The sequence below is a fragment of the Ochotona princeps genome, chromosome 16, assembly GCF_030435755.1.
Source record: "Ochotona princeps isolate mOchPri1 chromosome 16, mOchPri1.hap1, whole genome shotgun sequence".
Taxonomy (NCBI): domain Eukaryota; kingdom Metazoa; phylum Chordata; class Mammalia; order Lagomorpha; family Ochotonidae; genus Ochotona; species Ochotona princeps.
In genome coordinates this window covers 1,033,234-1,050,502 of record NC_080847.1, presented here as the reverse complement: position 1 = coordinate 1,050,502, position 17,269 = coordinate 1,033,234, and the positions used below count along the sequence as shown (strand labels likewise).

At 62.3% G+C, this 17,269-nt stretch overlaps 1 protein-coding gene across 1 annotated transcript in view; it reads right to left on the bottom strand.

The window, feature by feature from the left end:
* Positions 1 to 14,276, bottom strand: part of ZCCHC14 (zinc finger CCHC-type containing 14) — a 43,807-nt gene extending 29,531 nt beyond the window's left edge. Inside the window, exon 1 of the mRNA XM_058674549.1 lies at positions 13,400 to 14,276. Coding sequence (XP_058530532.1) covers positions 13,400 to 13,954 — 555 coding nt within the window. The 5' untranslated portion in view covers positions 13,955 to 14,276. The remainder of the gene's footprint in view (positions 1 to 13,399) is intronic.
* Positions 14,277 to 17,269: the final 2,993 nt, after the last annotated feature.

Genomic DNA, 17,269 nt, shown 5'->3' with positions numbered 1-17,269 from the left:
GATGAGAAGTGGAGCAGCGGGATATGAACTGGCATCCATGTGGGATCCCAGCAGACGTAAGGCAAGGATTCAGCCACTAGGTTACCATGCCAGGCCCATTCTCTCCATATTAAAACTAAGGCCAGCCCCAGTCAGGCGCCAGTGAGGAGCGGGACCCAGGCCTGCCAGGAGCCTCCTTCCCATATGGGCTCGAGACCCTCAGCTGCGAAAGAGAAACGTGGTGCTCACCCCGCAGGGGTTTTGAGAGAATCCCTAAAACCCGCATGTACAGGACCCAGTCAACTGGGCAGCACCATCATCCAGACCCCAGGGCCCCCCTGCAGGGACACGCGCCAGCCCCCCGTGGGACTGCACTTGGGAAGAGCTACGACAGCTGCCCACATCTCATCTGTGCAGCACAGGCTTGAGCTCAAAATGAACTCCCCCATGACATCACACCACCTGTTCTCAAACTGGCTCATGTCAACAGCAGCATGCTGTCCACACTTCCAGTGGCACAGAGGGACTACCTCCTCACCCAGCAACACCAACTGCTCCACCCACCCGCACAGCAAACAGGCAGAGGGCACTTCCATTCCTCTCAAAGCACTAAGCTCACTCATAAGAACTCATCCCGAGGGGATAATCAGGGCCCGGCACAGTAGCCTAGCGCCTAAGTCTTAACCTTGAACGTGCCGGGATCCCATCTGGGCGCCAGTTCCTATCCTGGCAGCCCCACTTCCCATCCAGCTCCCTGTCGTGGCCTGGGAAGGCAGTCGAGGACGGCCCAAAGACTCGGGACCCTGTGCCTGCAAGGGAGACCTGGAAGAGCTCCTGGATCCGGACTTTAGATGAGCTCAGCTCCAGCTGTTGTAGCCACTTGGGGATTGAATCAGCAGACAGAAGATCTTCCTCTGTCTCTCCTCCTCTCTGTATATCTGCCTTTCCAATAAAAAATAATTTTAAAAAAAAGAGATAATTAATGATGTAGGCAAAAGTTTGTGTGCAAGGAGGTTCCCCTGGGCTTTAAAAGGGCTACAATAGAGGCTGGCATTGTGCCACAGTGGGTTAGATGGGCACAGGTTCACACTGCAACTCTACTTCTGATCCAGCTCCCAACCCAAGTACCACCTCTGCGCGAGACCTGGGTGCAGCTCCTGGCCTGGCTCTGGCCTGACCCACCCGGGACCCCTGCCTCGCAGCCCCCTGGCACTGACTGACACAGTACACAGGTGGACTAACTCTGCCATCCAGACAAATAATAAATATTTTTAAAGTATATTTTTAAAAGACGTACTTTATTGATTCAAAGTCAGAGTTTCAGAGACAAAGATCTATCCACTGGTTCACTCCCTAAATGGCCACAACGACTGGGGCTGGATGGGTATAAGCCAGGAGCCAGGAGCTTCTTCCAGGTCTCCCAAATCCTTAGGCCATCCATCCTCCACTGCCTTCCCAGGCACATGAGCAGGAAGCTGGATCAAAGTGGCGCCACAGACAGCGCCTTTACCCACAACGCCACGCCACCGCACCAACTCCTAAATAATCTTAAATAAAAGGCAACAACGCCTCCATGCAACGTTAATATCACAACAAATGTCTGTGTGTGCGCATGTATCACTGTACAGCCGTATGGTTAATAGTACGCAATCTTTATAAACAGGGCCAGCCCTGTGGCACAGCGAGTGAGCTACTGCTTGTGGTGCTGAGCCAAGAGCCAGGACCGAGTCCTGCCTGCTGCCCTACTATGCTCCCTGGCACCGTGCCTGGGAGAGCAGCAGAAGGCCCGAGTGCTTGGGCCACCGCACCCACAGGGGAGACCCAGACGGCGCCCCAGCTTCCTGGCTAAAGCCTGGCCCAGCCCCGGCCGTCAGCTCCACCTGCAGACAAACGTTCTCCATCCGTCCCTCTTCTCTCGGAGCTCTGCCTTTCAAATAAATCAATCCTTAAATGGAAATAAAAATAACTTCAGAAAACACAATGCATGGGAATACTCACACAGATCAGTTAAAAAAGAAAGAATATATATTAACTGCAACGTGGAAGACCTCACCCCAAATGCAGCTGGTACGCCGGCCCGCCACCTCCCACAGGAGCCACCAGAGGCAGCAGTGAGCAAGTGACAGAGGGCAGGACGGCCAGCGGGGAGGGGTGGACGGCCAGAGGGGAGGGGTGGACGGCCAGAGGGTAGGGGTGGACGGCCAGCGGGGAGGGGTGGACGGCCAGAGGGTAGGGGTGGACGGCCAGCGGGGAGGGGTGGACGGCCAGCGGGGAGGGGTGGACGGCCAGAGGGGAGGGGTGGACGGCCAGCGGGGAGGGGTGGACGGCCAGAGGGGAGGGGTGGACGGCCAGCGGGGAGGGGTGGACGGCCAGAGGGGAAGGGTGGACGGCCAGCGGGGAGGGGTGGACGGCCAGCGGGTAGGGGTGGACGGCCAGCGGGGAGGGCCAGAGCGGAGCCCTCCAGGTGTACCCCAGGGAAATGAACCCTAACACACCTACCACCCAAAGTCACTTGTTTGTAGCTTACTTTCTAAGTAATCTGCCTCTGTTCAGAATGAAATAATGTTACAACACTGCAAAATCAAGGTTTAAAAAAAAAGCATAAAATGGAAAAGAAAAGTGATTTGTAAGCATTTCACTAAAACAGTCATCACATTTCTCTTAAAACCAGAAAATGGATAGTTCAACAGTGAGAACTACCCGCTGACTTCAGCCAGCTGGAGGCCAGTGCGAACCAAACACTTTCCACATAAAGACATCCGTCTCACCACTCCCGGAGCACTCAAGAGAGGACTGCCCAGGGCCTCCCAGCCGAGTCCCGAACCTGGGGCTGTGCGTGCCTCACGGACCGTCCACACAGGCTCTGGGGAAGGCTCAGCACACCCACAATGGGAGCGCCCATGGCCAGGCGGGAGGACAGCAGAATCCAGCAGGGCCGGCCAGCCCGACCTCTAAGGCGTGAGAAGCACACACCGGGCTCCTGGCAGCCTTGCTGACTTGAGCGAACACCGAGAAGGGTCTAGTGCTGCCGTGTGCATTGATAGCACCTCTTCCTTCATGCGTGAGCCACCACTCAGACCGTCTGCTGTCCACACCACTGCGTCCACTCAAAATCACCACCCCACGTGCAGCAAAGCCCCGGTGATGGTAACGCGGAGCAGCATTCTCCCAGAGAGGGATCCCTGAGAGAGGCCAGCCTCCTCTGCTGGTCAGAACGCTAGCCCTAGCCAGGCACTCCAGCAAAGCAGAGACACGTGCACTGCCAACCGCAGCCCACGCAGCACAGCGCCCAGCAAGGACACAGCCCACAGGGAAGGCCGCCCTCGGGGCTCCCTCCCAGGGAGGGAGAAGGCAGAACTCGGAGCGGGCTGAACAAGGTACAGCGGCAGCGGCCAGGACTGTGACGGCCAGGGAACAAAGCAGGCCTGCCAACCGCCATCAAGGGCGCCTTCCTGGTGGCCATGCCAGCAGCACCAGCTGTGAGAAAGCCTCGCAGAGCCCCAGCTCCTTCTCACACAGCGGCTGCGAGCAACAGAAACCACACACTTCCTCCAAGACACTGTGAGCACGGGGCATCCGACACCTGCTGCAACCGTAGAGCAGGCCCTGCCACACGCCCTGCCACGCGACCCGCCACGCGCCCCACCACGCGCGCCGCCACGCGCCCCGCCACACGCCGGGGGAGCAGTGCACAGAGCCCAGCACCAGCTGGGGGGAGCAAATCAAAGCACAGATCTGCCTCTCTCTCCTTCTTGCTGTAGATCTGCCTTTCCAAGAAAGATAAATAAACCTTTAAAATATATACATAACGTTAAAAATCATGTAACAAATTCACTGGAATACACAGTTTTGGGCACAGAGAAAACGGACAGACTCAGTGCAAAAAGCGAAGAGAAAAGACAAGGGTGAGCGTCCCCCAGGTCACTGCTGGGATACGTGGGCACGGGGGAGTGCAGCACAAGGGGGTGCGGCACGGGGGAGTTGGGACACGAGGGGGTGTGGCATGGGGGAGCTGGGAGGGAGGCTGTGAGAGAGGAGGCTATGAGAGGAGGAGGCTGTGAGAGAGGAGGCTGTAGAGAGGAGGCTGTGAGGAGGAGGCTGTAGAGAGGAGGCTGTGAGAGAGGAGGCTGTGAAGAGGAGGCTGTGAAGAGGAGGAGGCTGTGAGAGAGGAGGCTGTGAGGAGGAGGCTGTAGAGAGGAGGCTGTAGAGAGGAGGCTGTGAGAGAGGAGGCTGTAGAGGAGGCTGTGAAGAGGAGGCTGTGAAGAGGAGGAGGCTGTGAGAGAGGAGGCTGTAGAGATGAGGCTGTGAAGAGGAGGAGGCTGTAGAGAGGAGGCTGTGAAGAGGAGGAGGCTGTGAGAGAGGCTGTGAGGAGGAGGCTGTAGAGAGGAGGCTGTAGAGAGGAGGCTGTGAGAGGAGGAGGACGTAGTGTCACGAGACCCCCAAACCCGTCCCAGGTTTCAACCACACACAGAAGGAACCCTGCTGCGTGCAGGGGCTGCCCAACCCTGGCTGTGCCTGCCTCGCGAGGGCAGAAATATGAAAAAAATGGATCTGCTCAGGAGAGTATGCTCCACGGGCAGCACACAGGAACCGTGAGCCCAGAGCCGGGCTGCAGTGTATGCCAGGGTGAGGACAGCCTCGGAAGGCCCGGGCGAAGCAACAAGGTGCAGAGAGAGCTGCAAGCACACATTCTGAAATGGACGCGTCAAAAGGCCACCACACCACACCACACTACCAACAGCAGGCCAGGCATCTGAGTCCACCTGGCAATGCCACCTGCTCCCTAGTGGCCAGGTCCAAGTCACTATGCAGGCATGTCATTGGCACTTTCTCTAAGAATTAAGGCACGAATTTCGTGAATGTTAGTTAAGACATAAGATGGGGGAGGGGGGGCTGAATCCATGGCATAGTAGGTTAAGCCTCCATACACAGTGCTGGCATCCAATGGGCACCAGTTCCAGTCCTGGCTGCTCCACTTCTGAACCAGCACCCTGCTAATGGCCTGGGAAAACACTGTGAGACTGCTCAAGTTCTTGGGACCCTGCACCCATGTGGAAGACCAAGAAGAGGCTCAAGGCTCCTGGTTTTGGACTGGCCCAGCTCCAGCCACTGCAGCCATTTCTGGAGTGAACCAGTGGATAGAAGATCTCTGTCTCTCCTATATCTGTGAATCTTCCTTTCAAATACAAACGCATCTTTTAAAAAGAAACCAGGGGGAAAAAGAAGCTAACCAGCTAATAACTGTTTCTTGTAGACTTCATAAACAATGACCTCAGCTTAATTCTTAAAGGAGACCACCTCCCATCTCACGGCAGCACGGGCTGACTTAGAAGTGGAGTTGCACTAAACCTACGGTCACGCGTGTCCCCAAAGGCTCCTGGGCACACTGCCCAATCCGTCTGTCTGTAAAAAAACCATGTCATGTATGTAATCATCACACCAGATGAGCTAGGAAAAGGAAGAGAGGCTGGAGACCAGGACAGTGAGGACCAGTGGGGGCACAGGGCAGGAGGAGGGATGGCGGGGGGCACAGGGCAGGAGGAGGGATGGCAGGGGGCGCAAGGCAGGAGGAGGGATGGCGGGGGCACAGGGCAGGAGGAGGGGGCAGGGCACAGGGCAGGAGGAGGGATGGCGGGGGGCACAGGGCAGGAGGAGGGATGGCGGGGGGGCACAGGGCAGGAGGAGGGATGGCGGGGGGCACAGGGCAGGAGGAGGGATGGCAGGGGGCGCAGGGCAGGAGGAGGGATGGCGGGGGCACAGGGCAGGAGGAGGGCTCAGGGCAGGAGGAGGGATGGCAGGGGGCGCAGGGCAGGAGGGGGGAAGGCGGGGCACAGGGCAGGAGGAGGGGGCAGGGCAGAAGGACAGCGGCCTCCAGAGGACACTGGCTGTGGCTGGGACAGCACAGATGAAGACTGCATTTGCAAAACTACAAGGACAGGCTGCCACTGCTGAGGGCGGGGGGGAGGCTGAGCTGTTTAAAAGCCTTGGGCTCTGGCTTGGGCAGGAAGTGTGAAGGCAGACAGGTCCAGGAGGGGAAGGGAGACGCTGGCCCATGCACAGGCTGCACCAGCTGGCAGCCTACTCGAGAGCATGGCCAATCACAGCTGGAAGCGTCACGAGTGATGCCCAAAGAAAGGAGCTCAGTCGAAAGCACCCACCATTACCAGCCAAGCAGCAAAGCAGGTGCGCACTGGGAAGCAAAGACACAAAGAATGACAGGAAAAACCAGGGGCTGCAGACTTCTCAGCCACGGCCCTCGGCGGGCTCACTCAGACACTCCTCAGCCCACAGGGCGTGCGGCCAGTCAGCGCGACACCCATCGGGAATGGTGTGACCCACCGGCAAACAGGCACACACGTCACACACGTCACACAGCTGCAGAGCCGTAAAAGGTGTGCCTGTGGGCTGTGACGCACAGCAACACAACATGCAGCACACCACGGAAAGAGTGCCCTTCCACAGGGACCGGTACGTGACCAGTGCACACAGAGAACCCGGGAGCTCCACCCCGACCGAGACCACCAGGACAAACACCAGGGACAGCAGGGGCAACAGCAGCCATCGGGTGAGGGCTATGCAAGCCACTGTGCCACCTCCTAAAAAGGGAGGCTGGGCAGAGGTTTCCAATGTGTCTGCGTTCATTTACTTGGAGGGCAAAGAGCCACAGAGAACGATCCTCCACTCACTGACCCCTGTGAAAAGCCCATCACCAAAGCTGGGAGACCCCAAAATTCCATCCAGCTCTCCTCCAGGGGTGACGGAGCCCCAACTACGTGGGCACCTCACAGGAAGCGGGGAGCAGCAGCAGAGGCGGGACTGGAGTCCAGGCCCTGCAGGCCAGACGTCCTCTCAGTAGGAAAGCGACAGATACGGCCCGCCTTCAGCCTTCAGCCGTCCTGACCCTCCCAGGCGGAGGGACAGCCCTCCAACATCCCTTCTCGTGTTTCCTGATTATATTATCAGTTAAAAACAACTGAAATCCCTTTCTTATAAAGATTGCTTTCATCCAAGTCATTAGAGTCAGAGGCAGGGCACAGGAGGCGAGGGGTGCAGGTAAGCCATTGGCGAGGGCCAGCCTGCTCCCCGAAGTCACCTCCTTTGCCCACCCACAACCTGCACTGCAGATGGACAGCAGTGGCCAGTGGAGGAAGGACTTGGTAGAAAAACAAACCAGATAAGCACGAACCTGCCCATGGGCCAAGCAGGGAGTGAGTGGGAGCCAAGGACTGTTGAGTGGAGGAGGAGGGGATAGGAAACAGCCGGGACCCCCGAGCACACGTGACTGTCAGAACCGGGACCCCCTGAGCACACGTGACTCTCAGAGCCGGGACCCCCGAGCACACGTGACTGTCAGAGCCGGGACCCCCCGAGCACACGTGACTGTCAGAGCCGGGACCCCCGAGCACACGTGACTGTCAGAGCCGGGACCCCCGAGCACACGTGACTGTCAGAGCCGGGACCCCCCGAGCACACGTGACTGTCAGAGCCGGGACCCCCCGAGCACACGTGACTGTCAGAGCCGGGACCCCCCGAGCACACGTGACTGTCAGAGCCGGGACCCCCCAGCACACGTGACTGTCAGAGCCGGGACCCCCCAGCACACGTGACTGTCAGAGCCGGGACCCCCCGAGCACACGTGACTCTCAGAGCCGGGACCCCCCGAGCACACGTGACTGTCAGAGCCGGGACCCCCCGAGCACACGTGACTGTCAGAGCCGGGACCCCCCCGAGCACACGTGACTGTCAGAGCCGGGACCCCCCGAGCACACGTGACTGTCAGAGCCGGGACCCCCCGAGCACACGTGACTCTCAGAGCCGGGACCCCCGAGCACACGTGACTGTCAGAGCCGGGACCCCCCGAGCACACGTGACTGTCAGAGCCGGGACCCCCCGAGCACACGTGACTCTCAGAGCCGGGACCCCCGAGCACACGTGACTCTCAGAGCCGGGACCCCCTGAGCACACGTGACTCTCAGAGCCGGGACCCCCTGAGCACACGTGACTGTCGGAGCCGGGACCCCCGAGCACACGTGACTCTCAGAGCCGGGACCCCTGAGCACACGTGACTGTCAGAGCCGGGACCCCCGAGCACACGTGACTCTCAGAGCCGGGACCCCCTGAGCACACATGACTGTCAGAGCCGGGACCCCCGAGCGCTGTGGCTGCCAGGCTCAGGGTGGCTGCTCCCGAGTCTGCCAAGCACCCAGCGAGGACCATCATGGCAGGCGAGCTTTCCACTGGGAAGTGGCTCAGGGTCCCAGCACGCCTCTCTGAGGCAGGATGACGCTGCCAGACCATACTCTGACCCTGTATTCATGCAGTGGCTACAACAGCCATTTGAAAAACTTTTCATCCTCTCTCATATAACTTCAGGCCTGTTTTTTTCTTCTAGATTTTTTTTTTTTATTGTTAATTGGAAAGTCAGATATACAGAGAGGAGAGACAGAGCGGAAGATTTTCCGTCTGCTGGTTCACTCCTCAAATGGCCACAATGGCCAGAGCCAGGAGCTTCCTCCAGGTCTCCCACGCAGAGCAGGGTCCCAAGGCCTTGGGCCGTCCTCAGCTGCTTTCCCAGGCCATAGGCAGGGAGCTGGAGTACATACTGTGTAACAGCCAGCACCCATATGGGATCCTGACGCAGGCAAGGCGAGGATTTAGCCACTGAGCCATCGTGTCAGGCCTGACTTCCGGTCTCCTCACCCAAAGCACACGGTTACTGTCCTAGCCCTTGGCTATCTCTCCTTCTCAGAGGAAACGCTTGCACATGGCACTGGGTCTCTCCACAACCGTAACACCTGTGGGGACAGGCAGAGGGGCAGAGGGGCAGGCTGCCGCCCAGGAGGCCCGCACCCCACGGAGCCGGTCTGTGCTCCAGACACTCGGACACCGTGGGAGGCAGCAGGTGGCAGCCCAGGCCTGGGGCCCTGTCACCCAGAGGCAGCCTCGCTCCAGCACGGCCCTTGCAGCTGCGGTGTGAATCAGCTAACGGAAGACAGGTGCTGTCTGCCTTTCAAATAAACATTTTTTAAAATGGAGAGACCGGAAGGGAAACATTCCTGCGCTGAAGCTGATTCCTCAGGCTCATGCACAAGGTCAGAAACCCTGCCAAGCAGCGCGACTTTCTGCCACGTTCCTGTGCACTCGGGAGTGTGCCAAGCGGAAATCACCTCTCCAGGCAAAACGAGCCCTTCTCTGGATCTTGTCAGTCTCCACGAGGGTGACAGCCCCGTTCCCACAGCTTCAAGACCTTCCAGAAGCCTGCCCCGGAAGTGCAGGATTCGTATGTGAATTTGTTGGGAAAATACCAACTAACCTCAAGATAGCCTTGATTCAAAAAGCAGACCAGGGAGGGCAGAGGCTGAGGGAGAGCGCAGGCGCCCGACAGGAAGCCCAGGGCACTCCAGTGGGCAGTGATGCCCCCCTCCTGGGCTGTCCCACTGCATGGTGACACGGTAAGCACCCCACCCCAGCAGAAAGACCCCCTCCACACCGCATCCCACAATAGTACACACACGGGCACACCCGTGCCCACACCTGAGGCAGCCCGGGGGACGTGAACGGCCCTCACACAGCACAAGGGCCAAGGGCAGAAAGCGTCACCCAGCAGACAGACGCAGGGCTCACACATGCTGAGATCTCGTGAGATTTGCATGGGCACTGAGCACACTGCCAGAGGGCAGCTCCAACCACACCCACATCACTGCTGGTGCCCCCTGCCCTTTGTGGTAAAGACAGGGCAGCCTCCCACACCCAGGAACTGCATGGGACAGGCACTGGGACCTGGGTGACGGCAGCAGCCACTCCAGATCAGGTGCAGCCTGGGGCACGCTGGGCTACGTTTAGCAGCCACCAGCTGGGTCCTAGGTTCAAGGCCCCCCACAGCATCATCAGCACAGAGCAAATGGCCCAGGCTTCTCCACCCTGCGGGGACTCTGCACCCTCACAAAAGCACTGAGTACTCATCCTCAGTCCTCGAGTAGACCCCAGGTCACCCAGTGTCCACCGCCAGGCAGAGCATCTGTGAGCCACCCCTTTGACCTTAGTGCCCCCAGGACTCGCAGTGCACGAGGGCCTGGGCAGTCTGCAGGGCTGGGCCACCCAAGGTGACCTGACTGAGCAGGAGGCCCTCTGACAGTTGCCACGTGACGTGTCGAAGAGAATAGTGCCATACTGGCAAGCGAAGCCAGTGACGGCCTAACGGACAGGGCCACAGCCTGCCCACACGGGGCAGCACCACTCAGCCTCAAAGACGGTCAAAGTCTGTCCTAGCCACCACCCAGGTGAACCCTGAAAACACAGTGCTGAGGCAACCCTCCAGGAGACAAGGCAGAAGATGGGATGTCGCCAAGCACCTCAGCAGGGTGGGCCATGCGCTCCTCCGGGGGACCGTACCCTGAGCCGGACTGGGGCTGGGGCGCTTCCCGGCCCCGGAGCCGCAGCGAGAGAACCCAGCCTGCCAGCCCCGCCACAACCAGCAGACTGCGTGGGTGTGCCCCAGGCAGTTAGGACTGCCCTCACAGCAAGGGAGCCCAGCCCAGCCCAGCCCGCAGCACTGAGGGGCAGGGGAGGGGCACAGCCCCTCACCAGCTGCTTCACCACGGTGAGCATCCCGCCTCACAGAAAACATGGTGGCTTCACCTCCCTGCACGCCAAGCGTGGTCCCGAGCAGTAAGAATGCCTACCGGGAAGCCCCTCCCGTGCCCCTCAATGCAGCTGCCACCCATGTGGACCCCAGGAGGGCAGCAGGCTGGTACCAGCCCCCACAGAGGGCATGCAGGGGAAGACCAGCTCAAGACTGCACTCTCAAACAAACAAGGGGGAAAGACATAAAACAGCAAGGGTTTGGGAGAAAAAATTGCAAATAACAACTGTTTTAGAGAAACACAGCTAAAAGAAATACAAGTTTAAATAAGACATTAAAGTCATTGACATCTTTAACTCTAAAAGAAAAACACCAAATCTCAAAGCTCAGAGTGCAAAACAAAACACAACTAAAGAAAAGCAAACGAGGACTCGAAGGGGCCGCTCTTTCCAGGGCGAGGGAGGAAGGCAGGCCCTCGACGGCAGACAACACAGGGACGTCACCCAGAGAGCGAGCGGAGCAGCCTGCCCGTCCCAGTGTGCCCAGGGCCCGTCCCAGTGTGCCCAGCATGCCCGTCCCAGTGTGCCCAGCCTGCCCGTCCCAGTGTGCCCGGCATGCCCGTCCCAGTGTGCCCGGCATGCCCGTCCCAGTGTGCCCAGGGCCCGTCCCAGTGTGCCCGGCATGCCCGTCCCAGTGTGCCCGGCATGCCCGTCCCAGTGTGCCCAGGGCCCGTCCCAGTGTGCCCAGCATGCCCGTCCCAGTGTGCCCAGGGCCGGGCTCCCTCAAAGCCACCACAACACTTCCATTCCCCAGAGGACAAAACGCCTGGCAGCCCCACAGAACCATTCAGAACCAGTTCACGGCCAAGACATAATTACGTCACCACACAGAGAGCACTGCCCACAACGGAGCACTAGAAGCCAGAGGGGAAGAGGGGAAAGCCACCCCCAGCCCAGGCCTCACACACAGGGACATGGAGGTCCTCACACACACACACACACACACACACACACACACACGAGGACACAGAGGTCCTCACACACACACACACACACACACACACACGGGGACACGGAGGTTCTCACACACACACGGGGACATGGAGGTCCTCACACACACACACACGGGGACACAGAGGTCCTCACACACACACACACACACAGGGACACGGAGGTCCTCACACACACACACACACACACGGGGACACAGAGGTCCTCACACACACACACACAGGGACATGGAGGTCCTCACACACACACACACACACACAGGGACACGGAGGTCCTCACACACACACACACACACACACACGGGGACACAGAGGTCCTCTCACACACACGGGGACATGGAGGTCCTCACACACACACACACACACACACACGAGGACACGGAGGTCCTCACACACACACACATGGGGACACGGAGGTCCTCACACACACACACACACACACAGGGACACGGAGGTCCACACACACACACACACACACACACACAGAGGGACACAGATATGGATGGCTTCATTACCCACACACAGAAGTGGAGTGGCCCCAGCACTATAGACAGTCACAGAGCAGGAAACAGGGGTGCCCATGGCCACTTGGGGGGCAAGGCCAGGAATAGACCTATCTCTTCATCTCACCAAAGACTGCCCCAGGCCAGCTGTGCTGCCCCTCAAAACCACAGCCAACACCTCCCGCACCAGCACGGGCCTCACCCAGGTGGAGGCAGCTCCCGGGACTGGCTGAGACCCCACGGCCACCTGCATCCACACGCCCACGGCCACAGCCACGGCTGAGACCCCTCGGCCACCTGCAGCTCCACATACCCATGGCCACAGCCACGGCTGAGACCCCACAGCCACCTGCAGTTCTACACGCCCACGGCCACAGCCACGGCTGAGACCCCTCGGCCACCTGCAGCTCCACACGCCCACGGCCACAGCCACGGCTGAGACCCCTCGGCCACCTGCAGCTCCACACGCCCACGCCCACGGCTGAGACCCCTCGGCCACCTGCAGCTCCACACGGCCACGGCCACAGCCACGGCTGAGACCCCACGGCCACCTGCATCCACACGGCCACGGCTGAGACCCCGTGGCCACCTGCATCCACACGCCAACGGCCACAGCCACGGCTGAGACCCCTCGGCCACCTGCAGCCCCACACGCCCACGGCCACGGCCCAAACCCCACAGGCCACCCGGCGGCCCCACGCGCCCATGGTCACAGCCATGGCTGAGACCCTGTCGGCCACCTGCAGCTCCACACGCCCACGCCCACGGCCGCAGCTTAGACCCCACAGTCACTCCACATCTCCACACGCCCACGGCCCAAACCCCACAGGTCACCCTGTGGCTCCACACGCCCATGGCCACGGCTGAGACCCCACGGCCACCTGCAGCTCCACATACCCACAGCCATGGCCGAGACCCTGCAGGCCACCTGCAGCTCCACAGGCCCACAGGCCCAGACCCCGCGGCCACCCAGCAGCTCCACACGCCCACGGCCATGGCCTTGGCCAACACCCTGCCGCCCGGCCTGCAGGCACCAGGGCTCACAGGGACGCTGCCTGTGTGGGGACACAGAAGGAGCAGCTTCCCGCCAACCCACAAGGTGGAACGCACAGAGGAGACTTGAACTCCATCCAAGGAAAAGCTCGTCTCTGGCAGAAACGTCACCCAAGGAGTGCCCCAACAGCCAGCGCTCCTGGGAGGGCAGAGAGGGCAACCCCACAAGCAGAGCGTGACCCGGGGCCCAAAGCCAGCCGAGCACGTGCAAGCCCTTGGCTGGGTCGTCGCGGGGAAAGAGCTTCGGTGGCAGCGAGAGCCCGGGGAGCGCACCTTGTGGCAGGCCGGGCAGGTGGGCGCGCCCTTGCCCGCGGGGCCCCCGCCGCCGCCGCCGCTCAGGCTGCTCTGGATCTGCGTGAGCTCCTGCCGCAGCACCTGCTTCTGGTGGAAGCTGAAGGCCGGGTGGTTGGAGGCCATGGTGAAGAGCAGCAGGAACTCATCGCCCGTGCGGCCCTCGTTGAGCTGCAGCCCGTAGTTGTGGATGATGGAGTCGATGTGCGTGAGCGTGCGGTAGAGCACGCCCGCCGCCTCGCGCTGCTCCGAGCCCAGCAGCGCGAGCGACACGAGCAGCTTGCTGCGCACCACCTCGTCCGTCAGGTTGGTGAGGCTGCCCAGGTCGGCCGGGTTGTTGGCCTTGATCTCCGAGTCGCGCAGCGAGTGGTAGTCCTTGCGCGCCAGGTCCTCGAGGCACGAGCCGAGGAAGCGCAGCTCGAGCGGGATGCACAGGTCCAGCAGGCCGCACAGGAACTCGACGCGCTGCGGCGACGGCAGCTCCGAGAACCAGCGGTACACGCCGTCCCTCTGCAGCGGGCAGCGCTTCTCCACCATGCTGCCGCCGGGCGCGCGGGGGCCCCCCGCCTGCAGCGAGCGGCCTCGGCGGGCCCGGCGCTCACGGGCGCGCAGCCTCCCCGCGCCCGTGCCCAGCGGCGGCCGCTGAGCGCCTCGGCGGCGGCGTCGTCGTCGTCGTCGTCGCCCCGGAGGCGGCCGCCCCCATCGCCCCGCGCGCCGCAGGGTCCGTCAGCGCGGGCCGCCGCCCAGCCGGCCGTTGCGGGGAGCGCCGGGAGCCGAGGCCGGGCCGGGAAGGGACGCGCGGCGGCGCGGAGGGATCCGGAGCGGACACGGCCGGCCGGGCCTGCGCGAGTGGGCGGCGGACGGGGGCCGCCCCTCGCGACGGCCGGCGCCGGCCGCGCCCGCCCCCGCCGCCGCCCATTGGCCCGGCGCGCCCGTGACCGCGCCGGCTCCCCGAGGCGATTGGCCCGCGGGCGGCGGCCACGCCTCGCGGGGCGGGCCGTCCGTCACGTCAGGGCCGCGATTGGCCGGCGCGGGGCGGCCGGGCGGAAGACCCGGGCCGGATCGCCGGCCGCTTTTGTTCCCTCAGGCTTGCGTGGAGGCCCGGGCGGCGGCCCGGCTGGGCGGCCTCGAGAGGCGGCGGCGCGGGGCGGACGGCCGGTGTCCTCCCGGGGCCGCGGCGTCCGCGCCCAGCCTCGCCGGCCTGCGCCTGTGCGCGCTGTGCGGCCTTGGGCCAGTCGCTAGGCCTCTCTGAGCCGCGGCCGCCTCCCCGGGGAAGCGGGGGTAATAATAGCCGGTGAGCTCACAGGCTGCGGGGCGGGACGCAGCGTGGCCGCCTCCTCCTCGGCCGGGCCTGGGGCACGGTCCCCTTCGGACCCGAAGGAAGCCGCCGCCCGCGCCCTGGGCAGAGGTGGACTGCGTGAGCGAGTGGCCCGCGCAGGGTGTCACGAGGCGCTCCTGGCCGCAGCCCCTCAGGGCGCCCCTCAGCCCTCCTCGCAGGGCACCCCGAGTGGACAGGCCAGGCGCAGGGACCCGCTAAGCCGCAGACCCTCCAGGCCAGGTGGGCGCGGGCCGTGCGTGTCGGGCACCTCTGCTCCCTCCTGAGCAGTCCAGCTCCCCGGCTCGGGCAGCACCCCGCTTGCACCGCCAGCCCCGGCAGGGGCCGTAACCTTGGCTGTCCCCTCGACCCCTGCTGGCCAGCGGCAGCCGCTGCCGTGGAGCCCCCGCGTGGGGGCTGTGCTGTTTGCTGGGCCGTGTCCACAGCACGCTGAGCGGCCAGGCCCCTCAGACTGACCCCACGCGGGAGCAGGTCAGGCAGGTGTGATTAAATGAGGTGAGGTGGCACCCGGATGGGCCCCACGTCCCGGGCACTGTCCCCACCCCAGGACGACGGAAACGCCAGGGGATGGATGAAGGCTGAGAGGCACCTGGGTCCCCCGGCCTGGGAGTGGCCACCCCCTGGCTGTGAAATCCTGGCCTCCAGCCTGGGGGCGGTGGCCTTCCTGTTGTTTGCAGCCCCTGTTCCCACTCCCCACTCTGCAGCCCCGGCAAGCCAACACAAGGCCCTTTCCCTTGCATTCAGTGTGGCTCCACACCCCATACCTGGTCCCTCCCGAGGGCAGCACCCCTGTGAGTTGCTGCCAGCCTGGGCTCCCCACTCTGGGACAGGCTGGACCCCCGCTCCTGCCCAGGGCACTCTCTGGGGCCAGGTGTGGACCCTCCTCCAGCCCAGCCTCCTTCCTTCCTTCCGCCCCTCGGCCCCTCCTCTGCAGGGCTCCAGGCCTAGTCATGAGAGGGCTGGGGGTCGCTAGGAGGCCCCCAGGCTGCTGGCCACGGGCCGAGCATGTGGGGCGTGTGGGGAACCCCGTGCCTAGCGCGATGCCGTGGGGGTTGTCCCGCAGGGTGGGCCGTTGGTTCCCTCCTGCTGGGGGGCTGGCGAGGCCGGGGACTGCCCCTGCACGGGGCTAGAGCTGGTGCAGATTTCTCCACCGCGTGCTGATTCAGAGAGAGAGGAACTCAGATTTACCGCAGACTTGCCCGATTTCGCAACAAAGCCACAGCCTCCCCGGCTGCCGCTCGCGTCGGAACCAGTGACGCTGCTAGGATGTGGCTGCGGTCGGCTGTCTGCAGCAGTCGGACCCCAGCCGCGCCGCCAGCCGGCCATTTGGTCACTGAGAGCAGTGGCCGCTTGGGGTTCAGACAGTGAGGCCAGAGCTTTGAAATGAGGGGGGTCAGCTTCTTCCAGGGCAGGGGCTGCCGGTGTACCTGGAGGTGCCAGCCCTGCTGTGTGGGTAGCTCAGAGAGCAGGGGGCCTCCAGTGCACCCTCCATCCTTCCCTCGGCCTGAGCCTGAGCACCCCTAACGTGGCAGCGAAGGTGAGGGGCTCCCAGGGCTTCTGCATGCTGACAGCCTAGGTGCACCCTGATAGCCGTCACCCACTCTCACCGTTCCCACTCTCATGGATGCCACTCAGGGTCCAGCCCAGCCGCACTCAGTTCACGCCAGAAGTGGGTTCTGACCCAACTCCCCTGCCCACAGACCCTGCCCCTCCCACAAGGAGGTCACAGGGGCCAAGCTGTTTATTCGGGGTGTCTGTAAGCCTAGCCCGGCCCAGGTGTGGGCTGCATGCCCGCCTTGCCCAGCCAGCCGTGCCTGCTGACAAAGTCCACCTGCAATCATGAACGGGCAGTTGTCCCCGAGCCACGCCCGGCCCTGCGCTCGGCCTGGAGTCGCAGCTGGCCCTGGCAATCTGCTGTTCCCACTGGAAGTTTCCCCAGGCTTCCAGGACCTGGCAGCTCCATCCCGGTCTCCCACATGAATTGCAGGGCCCCGAGAACTTCAGGCATCTTCTGGCTCTCCAGTTGTTTATTTGATATTGTTTCCATGCTTGAGAGGGATGCGCTCCTGCTGGCCTCTGATGAGGGTGGGGAGGATGGAGGGCTGGAGAAGGGGGTGGATCGGTGTCACAGTTTTTTTTCCACTCTGTCCACTGGAGAAGGGGAGGGGGCCACTTCTTGCTGTCACACTGCGTCAGCACCCAGGGACGGGGACAGTGCTTTGATGTCTCGGAGACCCCTGTGTGCAGAAGAGCATCGTGAGGGGGTCACTGAGTGCTCTTGGTCGTCTGGACACATCAGCTGCATTGCACCGGGGTTGAGAAAAAGCTACACGGCCTGTTGGCTTGAACCATTTTCTGCTGCTTTCCCGGGCACATTAGCAGGGGGCCAGAGGGGAAGTGGAGCTTGAACCGGCAGCCCTGTGTCACAGGCAGTGGCTCAGCCCATTGCACCCAACACCAACCCCTCGCACCTTGTCGCTGTGTAGAGTCTTTATCTGCACACACAGGCCGTGCTG